General features: G+C 38.7%; 2 protein-coding genes across 2 annotated transcripts; one reads left to right on the top strand and one right to left on the bottom strand.

The window, feature by feature from the left end:
* The first annotated feature begins 231 nt into the window (after positions 1 to 231).
* Positions 232 to 7,171, top strand: grpel1 (GrpE-like 1, mitochondrial). Its single transcript, XM_038268380.1, has 4 exons — positions 232 to 386; positions 961 to 1,108; positions 5,978 to 6,059; positions 6,290 to 7,171. Exons 1-4 carry the CDS (start codon positions 319 to 321, stop codon positions 6,634 to 6,636), a joined length of 645 nt encoding a protein of 214 aa, XP_038124308.1. The 5' UTR covers positions 232 to 318; the 3' UTR covers positions 6,637 to 7,171.
* Positions 7,172 to 12,446: 5,275 nt separating this feature from the next.
* Positions 12,447 to 22,607, bottom strand: tada2b (transcriptional adaptor 2B). Its single transcript, XM_038268461.1, has 2 exons — positions 22,282 to 22,607; positions 12,447 to 17,316 (listed from the first exon to the last, which is right to left on the bottom strand). Exons 1-2 carry the CDS (start codon positions 22,549 to 22,551, stop codon positions 16,105 to 16,107), a joined length of 1,482 nt encoding a protein of 493 aa, XP_038124389.1. The 5' UTR covers positions 22,552 to 22,607; the 3' UTR covers positions 12,447 to 16,104.
* Positions 22,608 to 22,647: the final 40 nt, after the last annotated feature.

Genomic DNA, 22,647 nt, shown 5'->3' with positions numbered 1-22,647 from the left:
AAACATCAATAATATGCTGTAAAATCGAATCAATACTGTTGAAAATGTTAATAAAATACATTTAAATCCATTATAGCTTTTTGATTGTTTTTGATTGTTTAATAAGACATTAAATAAATTGTCCTTGGTCACATGTGAAGCCTTCACCTTTGACTCAAACTCAACCGCACTTAATTAGGACGTCATCAAAGCGTTCACGTATCCCATTGGTCAGTCGGGAGAGGTCCTCTTCCTTCTTGAATCTGATTGGTTCTCGCAGAAGAGCGTGTGAAGGAACCTTATGCAATTCGTCAGCGTGTGTCTCTGTACAGTTGGAAAATGGCGAGCTGGTGTGTCCGCTCAGTGAGACAGAGCTACTCTTTGTTAGCTTCTCCTGCGCTGAAGAGGTGAGCAGCGTTTTATATTCACCTGTGCTGTAAAGAACCGTTTGTTCCGCTTTATTAGCCGTTGGTAGCTGCTGGTGGTAGCCGGTTAGCACCGTTAGCTTCCCTTACCTGCTTCAGACTTCACTGACCTTTACAGGAATTAAGAAAAGAGAAACAGAAATACAGAAACAACTTGTTTTTATTATGGTGGTGGGTTTTAAAGTCTGTGCTCCGTGACATGGCTGACATGCCTCTGCTTAAAACTAAAAGGATGACATAACTTACTGAGGTTAAGCTATTTAAACTCGCTCCATAGTAAAGTTCTTTTTAATTTTTTAGCTTAACATTCTGTTTTTTCTTTGGTTGTTTCGTAAAAATCCGAGCAGCAGGATTTTCTGAATGAAATAAGGCGTCCTATTATGGCGCAGCCTGATTGGCTGGAGAAAGATGATGACATAAGTTGACATCTAAGGATGCTGCCCTGTCTGCTACTTAAAGCTGTTGGCTTACTTGCATAATGCTGTTTAGCTCTGTAATAAGCTGCTGTGATTGAATCAAAAGGCAAGTGATGCTGTTGTCTGTCTCCCCCATGAAGAGCTCCTCTGCGGCTGCTTTGCACAGCTACCCAGCAGAAAAATGGCTCCGGCTCTGAGGAGGAGGCTGAGAAGCCTGAGCAGAATGCAGCAGAGAAGGTCCTGGCTGAGGAGAAAGGCAAGCTGGAGGAGCAGCTCAAAGAGATGACAGTAAGTCATGTAGCCGTCTACCTACCCTGATATCTTTCTTTCAAAAGTAAACTAATCAACATCCCTTGATGCATATTCTGGAAGCTAATAGTGTGGCATGACCAACAGGTCTATGTAACTCTCTAAGGTCAGAGATCCAACAGGTCCTGGTCAAATTAACAGCCTCCTGTAGGTGCGTGGAAGAATCCAGGAGTTGAAAACAATGACATTTTTAGCTTGTGACCCTGATGAAGAGCCATGATGCTTTGGCTTTGTCACCAGCCGATCCGAAGCACCATCCGTCCTGCGAACTATGGAAGTAAATCGTTACCATATTTCAAATTTAAAAGCATTTCCAGAAATGTTTATTTCATTTTAAGACAGTGGCTGCATTATTTGATTCATAAATAAAATTAGTAATCAGTCATCCTGTTTGCATTTTCATTTTCTTCTTCAACACAGCTCATCCTCTTACTTAATTAAAATGAAAAAGAAGACATTTAAAATTTATTTTTCAAAATGTTCCCAAGCAAACACATACCAAAATTCAATTTGAAAATTAAAAAGCATTTCCAGACATGCTTTTTCATTTTAAGACAGTGGCTGCATTATTTGATTCATAAATAAAATTAGTAATCAGTCATCCTGTTTGCATTTTAATTTCCTTCTTCAACACTGCTCATCCTCTTACTTAAAATTCAAAGGAAAAAGACATTTGAGATTTATTTTTCAAAATGTTCCCAAGAAAATACCAAAATTCAATTTGAAATGTAACATTTGAAAATGAAAAGCATTTCCAGAAATGCTCTTTTTATTTTTTATTTTTGCATTTCAAATAGAGTTTGGGTATGTATTTCCTGGGGTAAATTTTGAAAAATAAATCTCAAATGTCTTTTTATTTTTCATTTTAATCAAGTAAAAGAATGAGCAATTGAAGAAGAAAATGCAGACAGGATTATTGATTACTAATTTAATTTATGAGTCAAACAATGCAGCCACATTCTTAAAATGAAAAAGCATTTCTGGAAACGCTTTTTCATTTGAAATATGGAAACGATTCGCTTCCATAGTGAACAGATATACATCCATGTGTCCATAAATAATGTAATTGTGCTACTAAAACTATTTATTTCTATCTTTCACTCTCTAAAGAATTCTAATACACATCTTAAAAAAAAAATTTTTTATGACTTTAGTGAGATAATTTTTTTGATTTTTACTTTTTCTTTGTTAAACTGCTCCTCTGACGTCATGCTTAGAGCAGTCCGGCAAAATCTGATTAAACCATGTTTATCTGCATTTTAGTTGTATCTTTCTTTAGATTACGCACTATATAACATAAGGTTAAAATGACAAGAAAACATAAAACTCAAAAAGACTAGATTTATGTTTAAATGCAAAGCCTAAAACGTTAGCCATCAGAAAGTAGCGTAGGATCCCATTTCCGGTGCAGATCGGGCAGAGATGAGTAATAAAACAGAAAGGATTTTAAGGCATTTTATTGGAAATACATTATTAAACTTTAACTCATTATATTTAGTACACTTACTATTTTTAGGGAGGGAAAACATCATTTAGGTCTTTTAAAAAGAATAAAATCAAAGACGACCCGGATGTAATAATAATAATTTAATAACAATAGTTTCTAGTTGTCCAAACTTGGAGTCTTCAGCTTACTACACCACAAAGATCAGAACTTGGATCTGGGTTTGGATTTGACCGTGTTCCAGGCAAGTGACAAGTTAAACACTATTAGCCATAGGAGTTCATTACAGCCTTTTTACTTTTTCATGATTTAAAAATAAAGTTGTGAAGTTCAAATAAATAATGGAGCAAATACAGCACTATCCTGGAAGTGAACATGTTGGGATTGGCTGAAACAGAGTAGATTGAAGCAGAGGTTCACCTTTCAGCAGCCAGAGCTACAGCATAATGCTTTAAATCAATTTATATTGATCTGTTCGAACAGCCTGGTCAAAAGTCCCAATCTTAATTCACCTAAAAATATCTGAAAAACATGAAAGCTGATGTTCACTGGAATAGATAAATAGACTTAAAGGAGTCTTTAGATAAACAAAGCTGCAAAAATACACACAGAAAAAATTAGCTTTAATTGATCCATGAGAATTCAATTCTATTTAACTCCACACTTTTCAGATTCATTTTAAACAGTTTAGATTGGGTTGGATGTCCATTTGATTTTGAGAATATTTTCAAATCTGATTCTGAAGATGAAGAATTTACTGTTTTTGATCTGCCTTTATCGATTTGCTGGCATATATATATATATATATATATATATATATATATATATAAATATTTTTTTTTTAAGCCGTTACCTTGAACACGACCGTGTAGTTATACAGCATTCTTATTCCATTTCTACTATTAAGTATTCATTAATGCTGAAAATAAAAATACTTTTTATTTCAAAGGCGCCTTTTTGGACACTCAAGGTCACCGTCCAAAAGATGAAAGCACAATGGGAGAAAAAAAATCAAAACAGAGAATAAAATCTGGGCTGATACTGATATTTTATGAGCAATTTTTACCATTATCATAGATTTTACTATTTTTTTACTCTGTGGACACCATGAAAAACTGACTATAACGCTAACATTGCTTTTCAGCTACAGTCAAGCTCCCATAATCCTGAGCTGCATCATAATCGCTATAACATGACATAACAAATAACACGATTTATTTATTTGTAGTCTTAAAATTAAATTTTTTTTAAATTAAGTTTTCATTTCGAGCATTTGCACTGGGCTTGAAGTGAAAGAGATGGACGTGTAAAACACAATTTGAAAAGATTAAATAAAAAAATAAAAATCTGAGTAAAAAAAAATAATTTTGGAAAAAATTAAAATATGAGAAAGTATCAGTTACTCTGAAAAGCTTTTTTACGATTGTGAAGTTATTTCCGGATTTTTTTTAAAATGTATTTATTTTCAAAGTTTCCATTAACAAAATTTGTTCTTTGCAATAATAATGAAACGAAATGTAATCCATACATTGCTTAAAAACGTTCTACATTGGCCTATATCATCCAACCATAAGTATTATATTAGCACTAATCAGCAAATCATTACAGCAATTATAGTTAATGGTGTAAGGACAGTAAAATATGTAGGGCTGCAACTAACGATTATTTTAAAAATCGATGAATCGGACGATTATTTTTTCGATTAATCGATGAATCGGACAAAAAATATTTTTTATATTAACCTCTTTATTCCAAAATAAACATTTTAGACAGAACAAACAAGCACACAAGTACAGGTTGCTCATTAACTGTACTGGTGCAATATGGTTTGTGTTAAAACTACGCAAACTTACATGAGAAATGTAGCTGTACATCCACAAAATATAGGCTACTTTGTTTCATAAAGCGCAAAAAAAGACATTTTTGTTTTTAAAAGCCCCTAAGGGGTTCAAACAATGGGCCCCCATTTCAACAAGTGAGGTTTTTTTAGACTAGAAGAGTTCTGCCTTTTAAGACAGGAAAGTACAGCAGTTAAAGTTGCTACTTGAGAAAATACTGAACCATAGAGATAAAAATAGCCCTGTGATTCTAATTATAAATTGTATTTGGAATGAAAATGAGAGAACTAGGGGTGCTAAAAAACACATCCTCCAAAGACAGATATTTACATGGGAATGTGGCAGATAATTAATTGACATATTACTGATCTTGCTGGATTTTATTCTGCTTTACTTCCATAAATTGCAGGATCTTCTTTACTTTATTTTTGCCAGAAGATTTAAACTTTAAAAGCCTTGCCCTCATAATTTGCAAGTTAATTTATTTATAAAGTAAATATAAACGCTGCTTAAGCAAATTCAAATGAAATTAAAAGTAAAATAAGTAGCCAACCTTATCACTGTCTGTAACCTACTAACACGGTAAGGAAAGCATCAGATGAGCTACCTGAGAAACTAACGTTACGTTTCCCCACTTTAAAACCAAACAAACATGGTGGTTCCGTGCCATGTTCATTTCTTTTGAAAAAAGTTGCATGTTATCACTTTTTTCGCTTTACAAAGCGCAGGCTATTGTAATTGGGATCAATTTGCGCCGTCAATCCCGGTGCATGCGCGCTTCATTTGCAGTCTGGACGCTGAGGCTCTGACTGCAGCGCTGAGAGGGACTCCTGCGGGAAAACGCGGTTGGGGTGGGGGAGGTGCCCCACGGCAGAGTAGGAATGATACATGCTTTCACTAAGAGTCTCCAAAAGCCGCCAGTGACACCGAAAAAAGTCGCCAGATTTGTCGCTAGTCGCCTTTTTGAAAAATAGTCGCTGGAGGGGTCTGAAAAGTCGCTGAGTTGGCAACACTGCACCTGCGGCCCTGACTCGCTCCGCCATATTTTTTTTCCTTCCTCTTTCAGTCAAGAGGCAGTGATGACGGCGCGGCAGATGACGCAATAATCGCGCGACACAACTAATCGATGATGAAATTCGTTGCCAACGCTTTTAAAAGTCGATTTTTATCGATTTTATCGATTCGTTGATGCAGCCCTAAAAATATGCATTTTAAAGAATTCAATCTTCAGGAATAAAAAGTAGAATTGTATCAATTTTTTTTAACCCAGCCCTATTTTCAGAGCATATATTCTTTCTCTCCACCAAAAAATAATTTTTTGAAAAAGCGCTGAATGTTGGAAAAACTGTAAATCCTACCTCAGTCTTATGTTTACATTTTATCACTGCTGCACTTAAGAAATGGAAATGTCTTAAGAGCTGTCCTGAAAAAAAAAATAGTTCTGAACACACTCTGTGTTTACAAAATGACAAAGTTTGTCTAAGTCTAAAAAATCCATGCTTCCCAGGGTTGATCTGTTAACTGAATTTCTTTTTCTTTAACTTCTTTACTCTGTGTCGTTTGCAGGAGAAGTATAAGAGAGCTCTCGCAGATACGGAGAACTTGAGGAACAGAAGTCAAAGGATGGTGGAGGACGCAAAGTTGTATGGTAAACAACCTCTTTTCATTTTTAAATTAAGCTGGAATGACACTCTGCAGTTCCACATTTATACCACTAGATGTCATAGAAGAGCTATTGAAAATCCTTCCATCATGTTAAAATAAAAAGGTTTAAAAAGCTTTGGTTCCTCTGTGCTGTGGTCAGGTTACTTAACAGAAGTTTTAGCCTAACTTTATGCAGGTAATGTCTTCAGCAATCCTTTCCTCCGTCTTCTCCAGGTATCCAAAGTTTCTGTAAGGACCTCCTGGAGGTGGCAGACATCCTGGAGAAGGCCACAGAGAGCGTCCCGAAGGAGGAGGTGACGAGTCAGAACCCTCACCTGAAGAACCTGTACGACGGCCTGGTGATGACCGAGGTCCAGATCCAGAAGGTGTTCACCAAGTACGGCTTGGTCAAGCTCAACCCTGAAGGCCAGAAGTTTGACCCCTACGAGCACGAGGCCCTCTTCCACACGCCCGTGGAAGGCAAAGAGCCCGGAACCGTCGCTGTGGTAACTAAAGTGGGCTACAAACTACACGGTCGCACCCTCAGGCCCGCGTTGGTGGGTGTGGCCAAAGCCCCCTAGGACTGATTGATTCTAAGAGTATTACAAAGTGGGATTAGCCATTTTGCCCGGGCGACGGACGACGACGAACTCCGCAGACCGCCCGAAACCCTGATGTCTTTATCACACAAACTGTCCTCACTCTCAGATCGGACCAGCAGCCATTTTCTCCTGGTCTGCCGGAAAAAACCTGGTTATTTTCAGGTTTTGTCAACATATAGAGGAAAGTAACAAGAAGCTTGTATGGTTTTAAATAAAGGCATGCTGGATGTAAGATCATGAGGTTAATGCATTCAATAAGTGGTACTGCTGCTGATTCCATTCCAAACTTCTGTTTTCAAAGTCGTGTTTTCATGTTTCCAGTTGTACCACATCCAAAATTAAAGTCCAAGATGCTACTTTAAACCGACATCGGCTTCCAGTTCAGTTTTAGTCACTTTGTTTTACATCACCCAGAAACAGAAGCCTCACAGTGTTGCCATGGTGATACTGTTGTAAACCAATGCGGAGGAATGAACTGATCATATGTCTGTACTGGAATAAAATAAGATATGGACATTTTGTGAATGTTTTTTATGTTTCAGACCAAATCCTGAGCCATGGTGCTCATGTGGACAGTATCAAAAGTGAAAGTTATCTCGTATAAGTACGCTGTAGTCTAGAGCAAATGAGACAAACACAATGTAGTCCTGGGGTTTCTAGTCTGAGACTAAAGTAAATTCATGTTTGTTTGTTTTTTCTAGTCTTAGACACTCAGATTGATAAAGAAACGGAGCAACGGTCACCCTTACCACATCTTTCTGGGCAAGTTAACACCATGTCAAAAGGTGCCGACAGTTTTAATGAGGAGGCTTTGGTTCTGACATAGATGTAATGCTTTGAGAGTTTCAGTTTTAATTGAAATATATATAAAAACAACAAGACTATGATGGTGAAGATAAAAATCAAAGTCTCACTATAACACGCAGCATGGGTCAAAGCAATACTAAAATACAATATTTTTCTATAAGACATTAATTCATTTCACAACATAAAAACCAGCTGATTGCATCGACTCATTGACTTTATAGCAGTCCCTTACACCAAGCATGCATGTGGCGACAGTGGAGAGGAAAAATTCCCTTTTAACAGGAAGAAACCTGCAGCAGAAACACTGTGTTAGCGGCCATCTGCTGAGGCCGACTAGGGTTCAAGCAGACAAAGAAAAAGAAGCAGAGATACAATAAGCAACAGTCAACCAGCTCCACAGGCGGCCCCGTCCTGGAAACAAACAGCCAGGCAGACGAGCTCTGTGCCAGCTCCCATATCAGAGGATGAAAGAGAGCACATCCAGTTAGTCACAGTCAGAGAAACAGGACTACACTGAAAAACAGGCTAAGCTCCAACATCAATAAACAAACGTGCTGATGGCAGCAGCACAGTAACCTGACTGCCAGATGGATATGCGGAGCAAATCCTTCCGTTGAAGTAATTTTGGGAAGGGGCGAAAATAATGGTTAGCTGATTGGCCTATGTTGGTGATAGACGGGCCAAATATACCAATCAGATCAACGAAGCATATGACGTACTAACAGAGCGACGACGAAAACACAACCACAAGCCAGGCTACTCTTGCCGAAACCAGTCGGGAGAAGAGCAAAAACATCTTTTCCTCTGAGAAAAGCCTCCAGAGCAGTGTTTTGCTCTTCTTTCAGTGAAGAAATGCTCTGTAATTCCGATAAAACTTGCTCGATAGCCACGCTAACGCTAGTTTCATCGGCTGAAGCCGCCATGTTCTTTAGACTGAACTGTCGCGCTTCTCGTTGCGTCACACCTCAAACCGCCTCAAAGCCAACGCTGATTGGACGTTCGTTTGGTGAACGGCTCCAAATTTACTTTAACGGAGAGTCTCCAGACTGATCTGCGAGTGAAACCTTGAAAGCTCGCAAGATCAGGATGGTCTCACCAGGCTAGCAGCACAGCTGATATTTCTCTCCAGGATGGAGTCACAGCCAAACAGAAACAGACCAGATGAAGCTACTATGAGAAAAAGAGAGATCAGAATGTTAGAGATTGAACTAACTAATCCTGCAGAGAAGGAAGAATAGAGATAGAATGAAGCAGAATGATGAAAAAGGGGTCCCTATGTCCTCCAGCAGCCTAAGCCTAAAGCAGAATATCTATAGACATAGCTCTGGATAACCGGAGACACTGTATAAGCTTTATCAAAAAGGATGCCTCCTTAGCTTTGATTCAAGATTAAGGAGGCATTATCAGGCTAAACCCAAATAGAAATACACTTTCAAACTCGTTTGTTTGCACACCGAGGATAAACCTAAAAAATAAACTTCTGATTCTGGATAAATAGCTCGATATTAGAATCTGCACTACAAAGAAAAGCCTTAATAAACCTTAGAATAAGGAACCACCAGTTATTTGCTAACATGCTCTACATCCCTGGACTTTGTAAAGTTTTAATAAGAGCACAGTGTTCCTCAGAATAGCCAGGTGTGAACATAATATGTTCATTTGGATTTTAGTAGGATTCTCAATAATGTGACACAGCATCCTGAATACTTCATGGAACTCCAGATGGAGATGGTTTAAAAAGAAGCGCTTCAGTTTTTGGTAGTCCCCAATGAACTGAATGAATGATATGAATGAATTTTTGAATTTTCCATGATGATGTAGACTCTGATCCACATAAAAGCTGCTAAAAGTGTTCATGTTTATTTACTCAAGTAGAAGCATAAATCCTACTGTTTAAAAACACTTTTTAAAAAGTTAAGAGTATCAACTTAAGCTTTTTACTCAAGTAAAAGTGTAAAAGTAGCAGTTTTAAAACTAAAGTATAAAGGCAATGCAGGAAGAAATAAGGGAAATAAAGGAAATATGAAGAAATAAAGGAAATATGCTTTAAACATTATACTGAATTTTATATATTATTATACTGATTACTGCTCAACTGTATTAAAGGAACATTTCTCTACAATTAGTTTAGTTTTATAACTAATAGCAACAGGCTCAACTTTGCATCATGTTGAACAAATATTTATTTCTGTGCATCACGGAGTCCAACCACAAAGAAATTCATTGTGTGGATGAAACTTCATTATTTTGATGGATTTTTTTTTTTTTTATATATATACAAACGAAAATGAGCTTAAATAGAAAAAAAAACTTAAAAGTCTATTTTTAAAATATATGAGTAGAAATTAGAGACAATTGCAAAAGAGTAAGGAGTACAAGTACAAAAGTTGTAGTAAAATATAGATAGCCAAAATCATTGTAGGTTCTTCCATTAAACTTGTCAAGTGAGGTTTTTCCTATATTCATACTTTTTCAACATCCCATTATTGCTGGAAAGTTACATTTTGGGCAAACCTGAAGCACACAGCTGTGCTTAAACTTTGAATAGAATTCAGTCTCACTTCTAACCAGTTAGTATCAATTCAATGTAACGCAGATTTTATAATAATTACCAGCTTCGCAGTTCTGTTAACAGTTCAAATGCAGCTACAGTTGGAACAGAAGCTGAAGTGTTTAACCCTTAATAGCGCATTTACCATTTTTCATTACTTGCATATCCCTTACAAATGGAGTCCCCCTCGTCCCTCAGTGACGTCTAGAAACACAAGATCTATATCCATTCAGCAAAGATGCTGCTACATGGCTGTAGATCTTATTTTGGCATTTGACCAATTAGATGAGCCCTTCAATGATATATTACCTACTGGAAATTAAGTTGAAAAAAAAGTAAAAAGGTAAAAAGCTAATTGAAAATTTAGAAAGTAAAGTTAAAAATGTAATAAGCCTATAGTTAACTATTATATTTAGGTTTCTAAACTAAAAACTCTAAGTGCCAGTATCAGCATTAATGCCTATTTCTTTCACTCTCAGAGGGTTTTTCATGAATTTCTCATAGAAGCACTTTGGTTATTTTTCTTAATATATTCTGGCAAGTTGGCGTTTCTTGTTATTACATTAACATTCATTTTTGCCATCAAAATAGCCATATTTTTTTAGCGTTACAAAGGTAATAAGGTCTTGTCCTGGATTCAAAGTATTTCACCAAGTGCCCTATAAAGGGTTAACCTATGCTGCAAAATCCAGAGACACTGAGGGCTTTGAAGTCTTTATTCTGGGGTTTTTGATTCCTGATTGCTGAAGAATCTAGAAATCAGGCAGCAGCCACTGGCAGCTCCCGCCTTGCCTTTAACATTAAAGCTATGCTCTTAGTCGTCCTATTGCCCTCATGTTTGCCCTCTCAGGGAAACCATTCATGTTAAGAGTATAATGTCAAATTTAGTGAAAAATCTGAATCAACTCCTAATAACTTCAGTGTTTTTAAATTCAAAATGGTTTGCTCATTTTATTTTTTATTCCAGAATTAAAGGGATTTTCTATTCTATTCATTTTATTATTTGAAAAAAATAATCATATGAAAATTATTCTAGAATCTAACGAAAAATGCATTTTAATGTTAGGTATATATATATATATATATATATATATATATATATATATATATATATATATATATATATATATATATATATATATATACTACCATTCAAAAGTTTGCGGTCACATTGAAATGTCCTTATTTTTGAAGGAAAAGCACTGTACTTTTCAATGAAGATAACTTTAAACTAGTCTTAAATTTAAAGAAATACACTCTATACATTGCTAATGTGGTAAATGACTATTCTAGCTGCAAATGTCTGGTTTTTGGTGCAATATCTACATAGGTGCAGAGGCCCATTTCCAGCAACTATCACTCCAGTGTTCTAATGGTACAATGCGTTTGCTCATTGGCTCAGAAGACTAATTGATTAGAAAACCCTTGTGCAAAACAGTTTAGCTCGTTACAGAAGCTACAAAACTGACCTTCCTTTGAGCTTCCATTTGTGGGGTCAATTAAACGCTTAAATGGCCAGAAGAAGAGAACTTTCATCTGAAACTGGACAGTCTATTCTTGTTCTTAGAAATAAAGGCTATTCCATGCGGGAAATTGCTAAGAAATTGAAGATATCCTACAACGGTGTGTACTACTCCCTTCAGAGGACAGCGCAAACAGGCTACTGCGGGTACTATTTAATGAAGATGCCAGTTGGGGACCTGTGAGGCGTCTATTTCTCAAACTAGAGACTCTAATGTACTGTATCTTCTTGCTCAGTTGTGCAACGCGGCCTCGCACTTCTTTTTCTACTCTGGTTAGAGCCTGTATGTGCTGTCCTCTTCCATTTCTTAGCAATTTCTCGCATGGAGTAGCCTTCTTTTCTAAGAACAAGATTAGACTATTGAGTTTCAGATGAAAGTTCTCTTTTTCTGGCCATTTTGAGCATTTAATTGACCCCACAAATGTGATGCTCCAGAAACTCAATCTGCTCAAAGGAAGGTCAGTTTTGTAGCTTCTGTGACGAGCTAAACTGTTTTCAGACGTGTGAACATGTTTGCACAAGGTTTTTCTAGCCTTCTGAGCCAATGAGCATACACCTATGTAGATATTACACCAAAAACCAGACATTTGCAGCTAGAATAGTCATTTACCACATTAGCAATGTATAGTTTCAAAATTAAGGACATTTCAATGTGACCCCAAACTTTTGAACAGTAGTGTGTGTATGTATGTATATATATATATATATTATTTATTTATTTTATTTTTTTACCCATATGATTCAGCTTTTCTTCCACAGCCATGAGAACAGGAGGTACGCATCCAGCTGGCCTGGCCAGTATTTCATTCAGAGTCTAAAATGAGTCAAAATCTCTGCTGGATTTGCCATTTCTACAGTATTACCATCTTAATTTATACAACAGAAATAAGACTAGAAAAAACAAGTATCCTCGTTTGTCAAAAAATCTTTATTTTCAATACAAAACCTATAAAAATGTACACAACACAAAATACTGTACACTTAACTTTTTTCTTATCTTACAGTTATTTACATTTGGTTCACATAAGTAACCATAAATTCTCCTTTCAACACTATTTTCATGTAGTTTTGACTTTTTCTTAAGAGACACACTGGGTGAGAACTTCAAAAAATCCAATAAATAACTCAGACTTTAAGCTTTCCGTCATCAGCTGAAAACAACTGCAGATGTAGACGGTTCCAAACTTAAAATGTATTTATAATTTTTTATTTCCAACCTCCAACCAGTCTGTTTCTGGACATGTATCCGAGTCCAGAAGGGAAAAGGCGATTTCATTGACCTCTGCGTGTATCAGAGCAATTTAAAATTTAGTAAAAGATAGTCTCCAGGTCTTTTTAAACTATTAAAACTCTCATTTGAAAGCTGTTCTGAAGGGGGGAAAAAAACACTTTTTCAAACACTTCACATCTTCTTGCAACAGAGATACATTCAAAGTACAACCAATGCTTTTACGGTCTCATTACATCAAGGGAACATGCTCCAAAATAACGAAAAATGACTAATTATCCACAGAATTAGATGCAGATTAGATATGGTACAACATGGCATGGACATGGCAACATTTAGCATGCAGAGCTTCAGCTTTACGGTTGCCGGATAAAAATGTTTCATTTACATTTTGAGATGCAGGACTAGTTCTGTCTGGCTTAGAGGGGGAAAATAATAACATCCAAATCAGTTAATATGCAAAGAACTACCCGATAATGCTGGTCAGCTTCTGACCTTTAGACACAGAAAACTCAGGAAAACTAACCTCCCACTTTGGAAGAAAGTAAAAAGTGGGCGGGGAAACCATCTCTGCATTTTGCAGAAATATAATATTTAATTAATTGAAATAAAGGCAGTTTTAGAGAAATAAAACCAAGTTACCACAGATAGAGATATAAAAATGTGTAAAAAAAAAAGTCACTGGAGAAAAGAATGCCTGTAAAATCAATGTTTATCTTTAAAAAAGAAAATCTGGTTACTTTCTGTCTTTACTTGATTCAACCTGACATTTTAGCTTTTTTAGGCATCGCCTACTAGGCTGGACAGGGAGCAGAAATTAATCTGCCGCCAGGCACAGTAATTAGAGCCGTACGGGAGTAAAGAGGAACCGCCAAAGCTCAGCTAAACACCATCAGTGCAAAATATACCTAATATGCTGAAAAATAAAAAATCCAAGTGGGTTTAGAAGGAAAACGACGGAAAATTATATGGAAAAGTATGGAGCTAAATTAAGACGTTTTTTTGTTTAAAAACGCTTTTGTGTTTTTGAACAAAAAAAATAAATATTAAAACTGAAAAATATCAAGCTCAAAATGGACAAAAAATGTTTAAAACTAATTTTCAGATTCATTAGTTTTTCTCTCCGTTTCGAACTGTGCTGTGGGGGGCGGGGCTTCGATGACACGACGTGGAATGATGATTGACACCTTGGACAAAAATTTCCCAAATGCTGCATTCAGGAACTGTGGGAACTAAAAGAAAGTCTTCCTCTTTGAACGTCAATCATATCTTGTTTACGTACGTTTTAAAAGATGTTTTCACCGATCTGTTAAAATTATAAGGCTAAGTTTAAGCAGCATTTCCTGTCAGTATTTGACATTTCCAGTTCTTTCATGGTAGAGAGTAAGAACCGCCATACTGGCTGCATGTGACGCAGGTTGTGTTTTAAGTTCCCACGGTTCCTGAGAGTTAGGAATATTTTATCCAGATACCTAAACGGTCTTTTTTCCAACCATGTACGTTATTTAAGCCCCACCCCCATGCTCAGAGGCCAGCAATTTTAACCTAAACAAAAATATATATCAGAAACTGAGAAAAAATAGAATCTGCAAAGTAGCTTTAAACATGTATTTTCCAAAAATAAATAAAAAGAATTCATTTTTTAAATTTTATTTTCAGTTAAAAAAATTTTTTCTAACTTAACTTTATGGCCCAAACTTAGCTCTGTAGAAAAGCGCCAAAGCTGTTTAATGTGGCCGCAGTCTTAGGAGGTCCCTGCTCCTCCGGCAGCCCAGTCCTGCATGTTTTAGGCGTCTCCTTGCTGCCACACACCTCGCTAAAAGAATACATGATTGAAAGGTTTTCTGCAGGACTCGATGGCTCCAGAGGAGAAGCCATCTTTAGAATCCCGTAGGCCGGAACAGAGTCGCACCTAAAACAAACACTGGGTCCAAAAGGACCAAGGAATCACTGCTCCAGAGCAGCGGGCCTGATTCTCTTCCAAAAGCTTAGGAAGCTTTGTCAGAAAAAATAGCATCATGGAATACCAGAAGGTTTTATTAAAAAAACTGGTGATTTCAGTCTATCACACTCCTTTAAAAGAACACTTTTCCAAAACACACAGAAACCTCCAACTTCTCTAAAGGCAATCTGAGTTTCAGGTAGAAGACCTAGAATCTTAGCAGATCTAGTAATAGATCCCTTTCTGTGTCTGCCTCAGCCTTTTGGGATGTTTGAGATATCTAGATCTATTTACGAACTAATGACAGCAGATTAGTTTGGCACCAGTAGCTCTGTTAAAAAAAAATTTAATTAGCAAAAGCACCTCATGATGCCTTCTGTTAAGTAGTGTGGCGATGGGGGCCTTGTTTTTTCCTTTTAAATTAGTTCCTAAACAGGAAAATATACTTTACGCTTTTTAAAGATTTTAGAAATCAAGAAACTTGAGATGAATGCTGCTCTGGATTTAGGCACTTTTGTATTTCCAACAATCCGAATAGTGGCTCTGGAATTTTCTGAGATCTCTTGGGATCAGTTTGGATACAGGAAACTTTTAATTAATGGTCACAACAGTTTCTCGATGGGACTCCGATAATGCTTGTCCTACTTCCCAAACGGCGTAACGTTCAGGAAAATGTACCAAGCCGACATCAGCAGCTTCGAATTTAACTTTACATCCATCGCTTCTGATTACAACTAATTGCTTTTCAACCAAGCTGCAATTTAGATAAACATTGCATAGGCAGTGCCCCCTAGTGGATAAAACAATAAACTTCAAGCAATTTCTCTAAAACCTTTTACTACGCATCATTTCAGTGCTAATTTAGCAGTAGGTCATTCATGTTATGGTAGAACAGCTTAAAAACCAAACAGCTGCGGTCAACTGGTTGGATTTTAAATATATGTTCAACCGAAAAGGTGAAGACAAAGCTGATTATTTCTGCCTGCTTCCTTAAACACATGGCTCCAACATTAGACCCAGAACGACTGCTGTTCAGCATTAAACAGAATGTTCTGTTGTTTCTATAATGCTGTTTAGGGATAGCTCTTACATTAATAAAAAGAACACCTTTACTGCAAATCAGCACCACTTAGCAATAAATTGCAACTGGAAGCACATCAGTAAACTCAAAGGTTGTTTCTTTCCAACATACCAGCCCAGCTTCTTTTCAGCTGTTGTTCCAAGACTTTGTATGAAAATATAGTTCTTTTACCACCGGGGCATATTTTTATTTGGACTGTACATATTCACAAAGTGAAAAAGAGGAAACTGGAAAAAGCTGTCGGTGAGAAGCAGCAGTTCCGTCCAGACGGTTAACGGCAATCCTTGGTGAGTAATCCCCGACCAGAGACGGATCGCTACGAGGAGTCTCTGGATATCCAGCCGCTCTCCGTGAGGAAGGTTAGGATTCGCTTCTTGAGGACTTTGTCCAGGTAGCTGGGCAGTCGGCTCTTGCCCGGGATGCCTTGCCTTTTCTGCAGGTGGTCTTTGATGATCATGGTTTTGACAGTCAGGTAGCGAGTCGGGCTCAGGTTGAGCGAGTTACAGAGAACCTTCTCCCGATCTGACAGGAGCTCGAACCCCGTCAGGTTCTCGATGGCGGAAAACTCACCATCTTTACCTTCGTCTTTAATCCCACCCCCGGCTCCGAGCCCTCCCATGACGCCTCCTCCTCCGCCGCCCCCGCCGCCCAGTCCCATCCCAGAACCGAGCCCGGTGCCTCCCGAGCTGCCTCGCTTGGACGCCACCACGTTCTTGTTTTCCTTGCGTTTCTCCCTTTTGTGACGAGCTGCTTCGTATTCAGCAGACTCCTCCAGACGTGTGATGCCGTTGCGCCGGTACCGCTGCAGCTCGCGCACTTTGGCCCTCAGAACTCGTTCTTTGTGCATGTTCTCAAAGAACTCTTCGAACTCCCGATGAGCCATGAACTGGCAGAGCGCCCTTAGCCTCACCCGCTGCTCCTTCTCCTCCTTTGTGATCTTTCTCTTGGGTGCACTCGGAATGGGGCCCGACCCCACTGCCGTCGCCGAGGTCGATCCGACGGTGGTACCACATGCTCCTGCTCCCCCCACAGGCACAGAACCCCCTACGACCTGCAAACCCGAAGGCCTCTCCTTCTCCTTGTCTTTTTTGTCTCTGCCCAGGAACCCCGGAACCAGATTGTAGTCCCGCGCGATGTTCTTGCGCCGCTGCCGTTCCCTTAGCTTTCGCACGTACATGTCTACGTGAGCTCGCTTCAGCTCGATCTCCACATCTTCATCGTCGTAGTTGACCGACAGCCCGCTGATGAGCTTCTCGGCGTCCTGGTCGTACTCGATTTCATAGTCGTCACGCAGAGGCATGTAGCCGAGCTGCTGCTGCTCAGCCAGGCTTATGTCCAAAGGGGGCAGCGGGGTGGTGAGACTGGGTGACAGGGGGCCCCCACTTGGACAGGTGTGGTCAGTTACTCTGTTAGGAATACTGTCTGGGATGCAGGCTTTACCCAGGTTGCCGTGGATGTACATGGTGACGTAATGTTCCATGACTTCCTGCGGGGTTCTGGACGGTCCCACGTGTGCGGCCATGTCCTCCTTTAAGAAAAAGACAAACTATTGTGAGATAAAATGGAATTGTGGAAAAAGCAACTGAAACTGGAAAGAAAAAAATGGGTTAACTTAAATCATTGTTGTCAGACATTTCAGAAATTAAAATTGTTGTCTCACAGAGATGCAGTAGACAAGATTAGGGGTGGAACGGTTCACAAAATCCACGGTTCAGTTTTCACGGTTTTCGGTTCGGTATATGTTGATTGTTAGCATGACATGTTGGTCATGTTGCTGTTAGCATAAACAAAACGTGTTGCACAATGCTTGCACACTGTTGCACTTTTATCCACAACTTTCTTTCCGCCGTCATCGTAAGTCACTCTAAATGCAAAGTTGTCCCATACAGCAGACCTATAAAGTGCTGCTGGAGCGTCTTCCAACTCCTGTTCTTTCCCACTCGCCATACCCACACAATTCTCCACAACAACTGATTTTTTTCTGCTACGCCCGGCTACGCTGCTTTGCTTCTTCTTCTTGTTTACTACTGGTAGTTGGCTTTGGTCGCAGTACCGCCACCTTCTGCTCTGGAGTGTAAACGCTTCGCCTATGAGAAGAAGGAGCAGCGCATGAACTGAACGCAACACACGTGAATCGAACCGAGACAGTCGAACCGAACGGTTCGGACGGTTTTCATAAACCGTTCCATCCCTAGACAAGATGTACAAACATTATGGACAATAGCGAGCATCCTCTTCAGAAGATTGCTGAACAACAACAGAGCGTCTCCCGAAAGAGGCTTCTACTGATTCGGTGCGAGACAGACCACTACAGAAGATCCTTCCTGCCCACAGCCATCAACACCTACGACAACTCACTAAATAACAGCCAATGAGTTATAGCAACTTCTAATTTCCCTTTGGGATAAATAAATTTTTTTGGAATCGAATCAAATCGAATTTTTCAAGCTTTTGTTTCTTGGTACATCGATTTTTACGGCTCACGGTTCAATAAAACCTAAAGATTGTATCAATGTCAGGCTTTTTAAAAAACATTTCCATTTGGCCTTAATGTGGCATAACAGCTCAATTCATCTCAATCAACACTAACAGGTTGTGCTGCCTGGCGGGACAAAGCAGATTCAGGCAGGGTTGGAAGTTTCTTCCGGAGGGTGTTTTTTTTTTTCCAGGATTTTTCCATGTTCTTTTCCGGCCAGAAGAAACCTGGAAGGTCCAATTTACTAGAAAGTTCTGTTTCTTTTGGTGAAAATTTAGCCTTAAGAAGACCCAAATCCAGTAATAACCTTGAGCTGGGGTTCAATATCTGTAAACCAGGGTGGTTTAGGAGCATAAATAGCAGAAGAAATTTTTCTCCAACTTCAGTATGATTCACACAAAGTTGAGGAATCGTCTTGTTGTGGCAAAGGCTTTAAAAATGTATTCTGGTTCAGAATGCTACTTAGCGATAATGAGCTGGACTACGGAAATGTACTCCATTTTTCCATCACGCTTTATCCCTGCAGGGGTCACGAGGGTTGCTGGTGCCCATCTCCAGCTGTCTACGGGGGAGAGGCGGGGTACACCCTGGATAGGTCACCAGTCCATCGCAGGGCAACACAGAGACAAACAACCACTCATCACACATAAAGAGAATTTGGAGAAGCCAATTAACCTAACAGTCATGTTTTTGGACTGTGGGAGGAAGTCGGAGTACCCGGAGAGAACCCACACATGCTCAGGAAGAACATGCAAACTCCATGCAGAAAGACTCCAGGCCGGGAATCGAAGCCAGAACCTCCCTGCAGCTTCACTGCACATCCAACTGAACTGTAATTTGTAGTGTTGCGCCGATACCATTTTTTGGCCTGGATACCCGATACCTGGCTGTGCAGTATCGGCCGATACCGATACCATAATAATGTAAAATAATTGCCATCATGGCTTTGTCAAGCTGCTGCCTACCTTTGTGAAGCAGGAAAAAATCTAATACAAAGTGAATCCAGTAGAACTTTTTATTGCCTACCAGGAGTGGGTGACAATAGTTGAATAAACTTATGGCTCTCAAAATGGTATCGGTGCCCTATTTGTTGGTACTCGCCGATACCGATACCACCATTTTAGGGCAGTATCGGGGCCCCGTCCGATACTGGTATCTGTGCAACACTAGTATTTTGCTGCTATATTGCTGCTTAATCTTATGTGCAAATTCAGTGTTTCAACACGGTTGTTACACGATTGTTACTGTTAGTTTTGTGACCATTATTCATTCATCTAGATTTGTATTACATACACTTATTTAATTATAACAATTCTTAATTTGTCTCCCTGTCTGTATTCTGATATAGATTTCTCCTTAAGTAGCCTGGTGGATATAGTGAGTTGATTTCTCAACGGAACTTTCCCAGTGCTACAAAATACGAGTTATTTCCAGGACTTTCTTCCAGTTTCTTCTGAAAGAAATGGGGGGAAAAAAAGTTTATTCCACTTATCTGGAAGAAAGTGAATTCTTCTGGAAGAAACTCAACCTTAGATTCAGGAACTGTTTCTTCAAAAGCAGTGATGTTTGAAGTGCATCACACAGCTGATTTGAATCCTAAACCTCAGCTATAATTTTATTACAATCTAGGGTTACATTGATACCAATTAGGGATGCAAGTTTATGGAATTTAAAGTTGACCAACTTTAATCGATAGACTAACAATTAATAGATAAGCAGCCACTCAAAAAAAAAGTTTTCTCTCTTGTTTTAAGAGGATCTTTCCCCAACATGAGGCTTAATATTTTTTGACAACACAGTGAAATAAATGAAAAAAATGTGGAAATCTTTGTACATTAACAATTCATTGTGCCAGATGTATTAATCAATAACTAATTGCAATTTAAAAAGACACTATAAATAAAAGAAAACTTACGTATAAAACTAAATGTATTCGTATACATATATATATATATATTCGTTCACGTTTTGCAATTTAAAAATCAATTTACAATGCTCAGTAATTTTATTTTCTAAATTTCAAACTGTTTATTTACTAAAATGATCTTTTAGATTCACAAAAAAAGTTGATAGATTAATCACTTACTAAAATAATCAATAGCTGCAGCCATACTGAACAGACAAACCATCCTATAAAACAAAGTGGTAGCTTCATTATGCTGTGGGAATGTTATCGTTTTAGGTTAGGGACAGGAAACAAACACGGTGATCCTGAAGGACAAGTCGTCAAACAATTCACCTTCCAGGATGATAACAAAGGTCGCAAGTAGGGATGCACGATATTGGGATTTTGACCGATATCCGATATTTTAAAACTCATGTAGCCGATAACCGATATCGATACCGATGTTAAAGCTGGACAAAAATAAGTAGTCATTGAAAATAGCAGTTTTGTTATCCATTTCTGACACTTTGAAAAATAATATACTCAAATATATTTTCATATGCTAATGTCAAATTGATTTTTAAAAACGCGGTATCGATTTATTTTACTTTCAAAATCTCGTGAAATTTCAACGTTCTGTTACAAACTCTCGTGATATTTTGCAAATTCTTGTGAGATTTTGTTAATAGAATAGATCGATACTGCATCAATATATTAACATATAAAAATATGGCAAAATTTCGTAGCATAACAATAACATATAGCAATATTTCATTAGTAAAAGAGATTGATATGGTGGTTTTAAATGGCATTATATCAGCATATGAAGATATTGTGATATCTTAATGTATCAATATTTTTTACCTCGTCTTTACAAGTTTTTAAGTCTGTAAAAAATAAGTTTTTGAGGAAGTAGTAGTAGTTTTTTTTTTTTTTTACTTTAGAAACTCAGAAGCTGATCAAATATCGGGTTAAATATCGGTGGGGTGGCCGATGTCCGATATTCAGTTTTAAGGCCGATACCGATAGGGGGCCGATTATGCATCCCTAGTCGAAAGTTTCTAGATGTAAAGTAGGGGGAGTGGCGGCCAAGTGGTTCCATGAATCCTGAGGTTCTGAGATCTATCTCTATTCTCCCACTCTGCAGAATCTGTTAGTTCAATCTCTAACGTTCTGCTCTCTCTGCTTTTTCTCATAGTAGCTTCATCTGGTCTGTTCCTGATTGGCTTTGACTCCATCCTGGAGAGAAATATCAGCTGTGCTGCTGCCACCTTTATTTCTAGATGTTGGAAATCGGCCTGTTTTTCAGTCTAGTCCTGTTTCTCTGACTGTGACTGGCTGGATGTGCTCTCTTCATCCTCTGACATGGCTGCCTGGCTGTTTGTTTCTTGGACGAGGACGCCTTTTAGAGCTGCTTTTTCTACGTCTGCTTCTGTCCCCTTGAACCCCAGTCGGCCTCAGCAGATGGCCGCTCACACTGAGCCTGGTTCTGCTGGAGGTTTCTCCCAGTTAAAAGGGAGTTTTTCCTCTCCACTGTCGCTACAAGCATGCTTAGTGTGAGTGATTGCCTTTGAGTCAATGCAATCAACTGGTTTTCCTTAGATAGAAAACTCTGAATCAATTTGACTGGATGATCTGGTGAACTGTAAAGCGCCTGGAGATGACATGTGTTGTGAGTTGGCGCCATAAACTGAATTGAACTGAAAAGTAATGTTGTCATACGTCGATGTTACGACTGTTTATATCACACAGGAATTAAAGTTGGCAAGCTAGTGAAGAACACAGATTGTGTCGGACCGAAATGTTAATAAACATGTTGCAACTGGGTAAGTTGTATTTGTTAGGGCTGGGCAATTCTTTGCAATGGCAATATAATCGGCTGTAACTTAGACACACATTTTTTTTACTGCATAATCTTCTTTAAAAGTCATTTTGAAAGCTAAAATAAAACTGAGAATGAAATATTTTCATTCAGCCTTCCTGTTCCTTTAACCCTTATCAACAACATTGTTTTATGACCTTTAAAAATTAGTCCACGTTAAGTTTTTAACCACTAAAGCTGCTGCCTGTTGGTCATATGAAGCACTTTAAAGGCAGACTTCTGTCAGTAAAATGTTAACAGAATCATGTACCCAGTTTCCAAATCCGTACTGTTCGATGGCATCGAGCAGCGACTGCTCTTCCCTGCTGGTCCATCCTCCCTCTGCCTCTGGACCCCACAGTGAGAACAGCCCGCCGTCGACCTGCTGGTAACCGTGCCATCTGCGGTGGTTCCCGATTTCAGCGCCCGCTGAGAAGCACTCCGGACACAGCTCGATCTCCGGGCAGTCGGTGCAGCGAAGCCGCAGGTTGGTGACATCTGCGAGGCAGTTAACGCAGTACTTCTTCCCCAGGTCCGCCATCTTGCCTGGTCGCTGCTTCTTGTTGTAGGAGGCTCCAGTTAGCGCATGCGCGGCGCGAGCCTCACAGCTCGTGCCCCTCTGTTAATATTCATGAGC

Source organism: Cyprinodon tularosa, unplaced genomic scaffold (assembly GCF_016077235.1).
Source record: "Cyprinodon tularosa strain WSP-4 unplaced genomic scaffold, ASM1607723v1 ctg70, whole genome shotgun sequence".
In the NCBI taxonomy this organism is placed as follows: domain Eukaryota; kingdom Metazoa; phylum Chordata; class Actinopteri; order Cyprinodontiformes; family Cyprinodontidae; genus Cyprinodon; species Cyprinodon tularosa.
This window is presented reverse-complemented; position numbering and strand designations above follow the sequence as displayed.

Coding starts and splice junctions, on each gene's coding strand:
- grpel1 (XM_038268380.1), top strand. CDS start 319: ATGGCGAGCTGGTGTGTCCGCTCAGTGAGACAGAGCTACTCTTTGTTA. Junction 1,109..5,977: donor AGCAGCTCAAAGAGATGACA/GTAAGTCATGTA, acceptor TGTCGTTTGCAG/GAGAAGTATAAGAGAGCTCT. Junction 6,060..6,289: donor GGAGGACGCAAAGTTGTATG/GTAAACAACCTC, acceptor CGTCTTCTCCAG/GTATCCAAAGTTTCTGTAAG.
- tada2b (XM_038268461.1), bottom strand. CDS start 22,551: ATGGCGGACCTGGGGAAGAAGTACTGCGTTAACTGCCTCGCAGATGTC. Junction 17,317..22,281: donor AGTACGGATTTGGAAACTGG/GTACATGATTCT, acceptor TTTTTCTTAAAG/GAGGACATGGCCGCACACGT.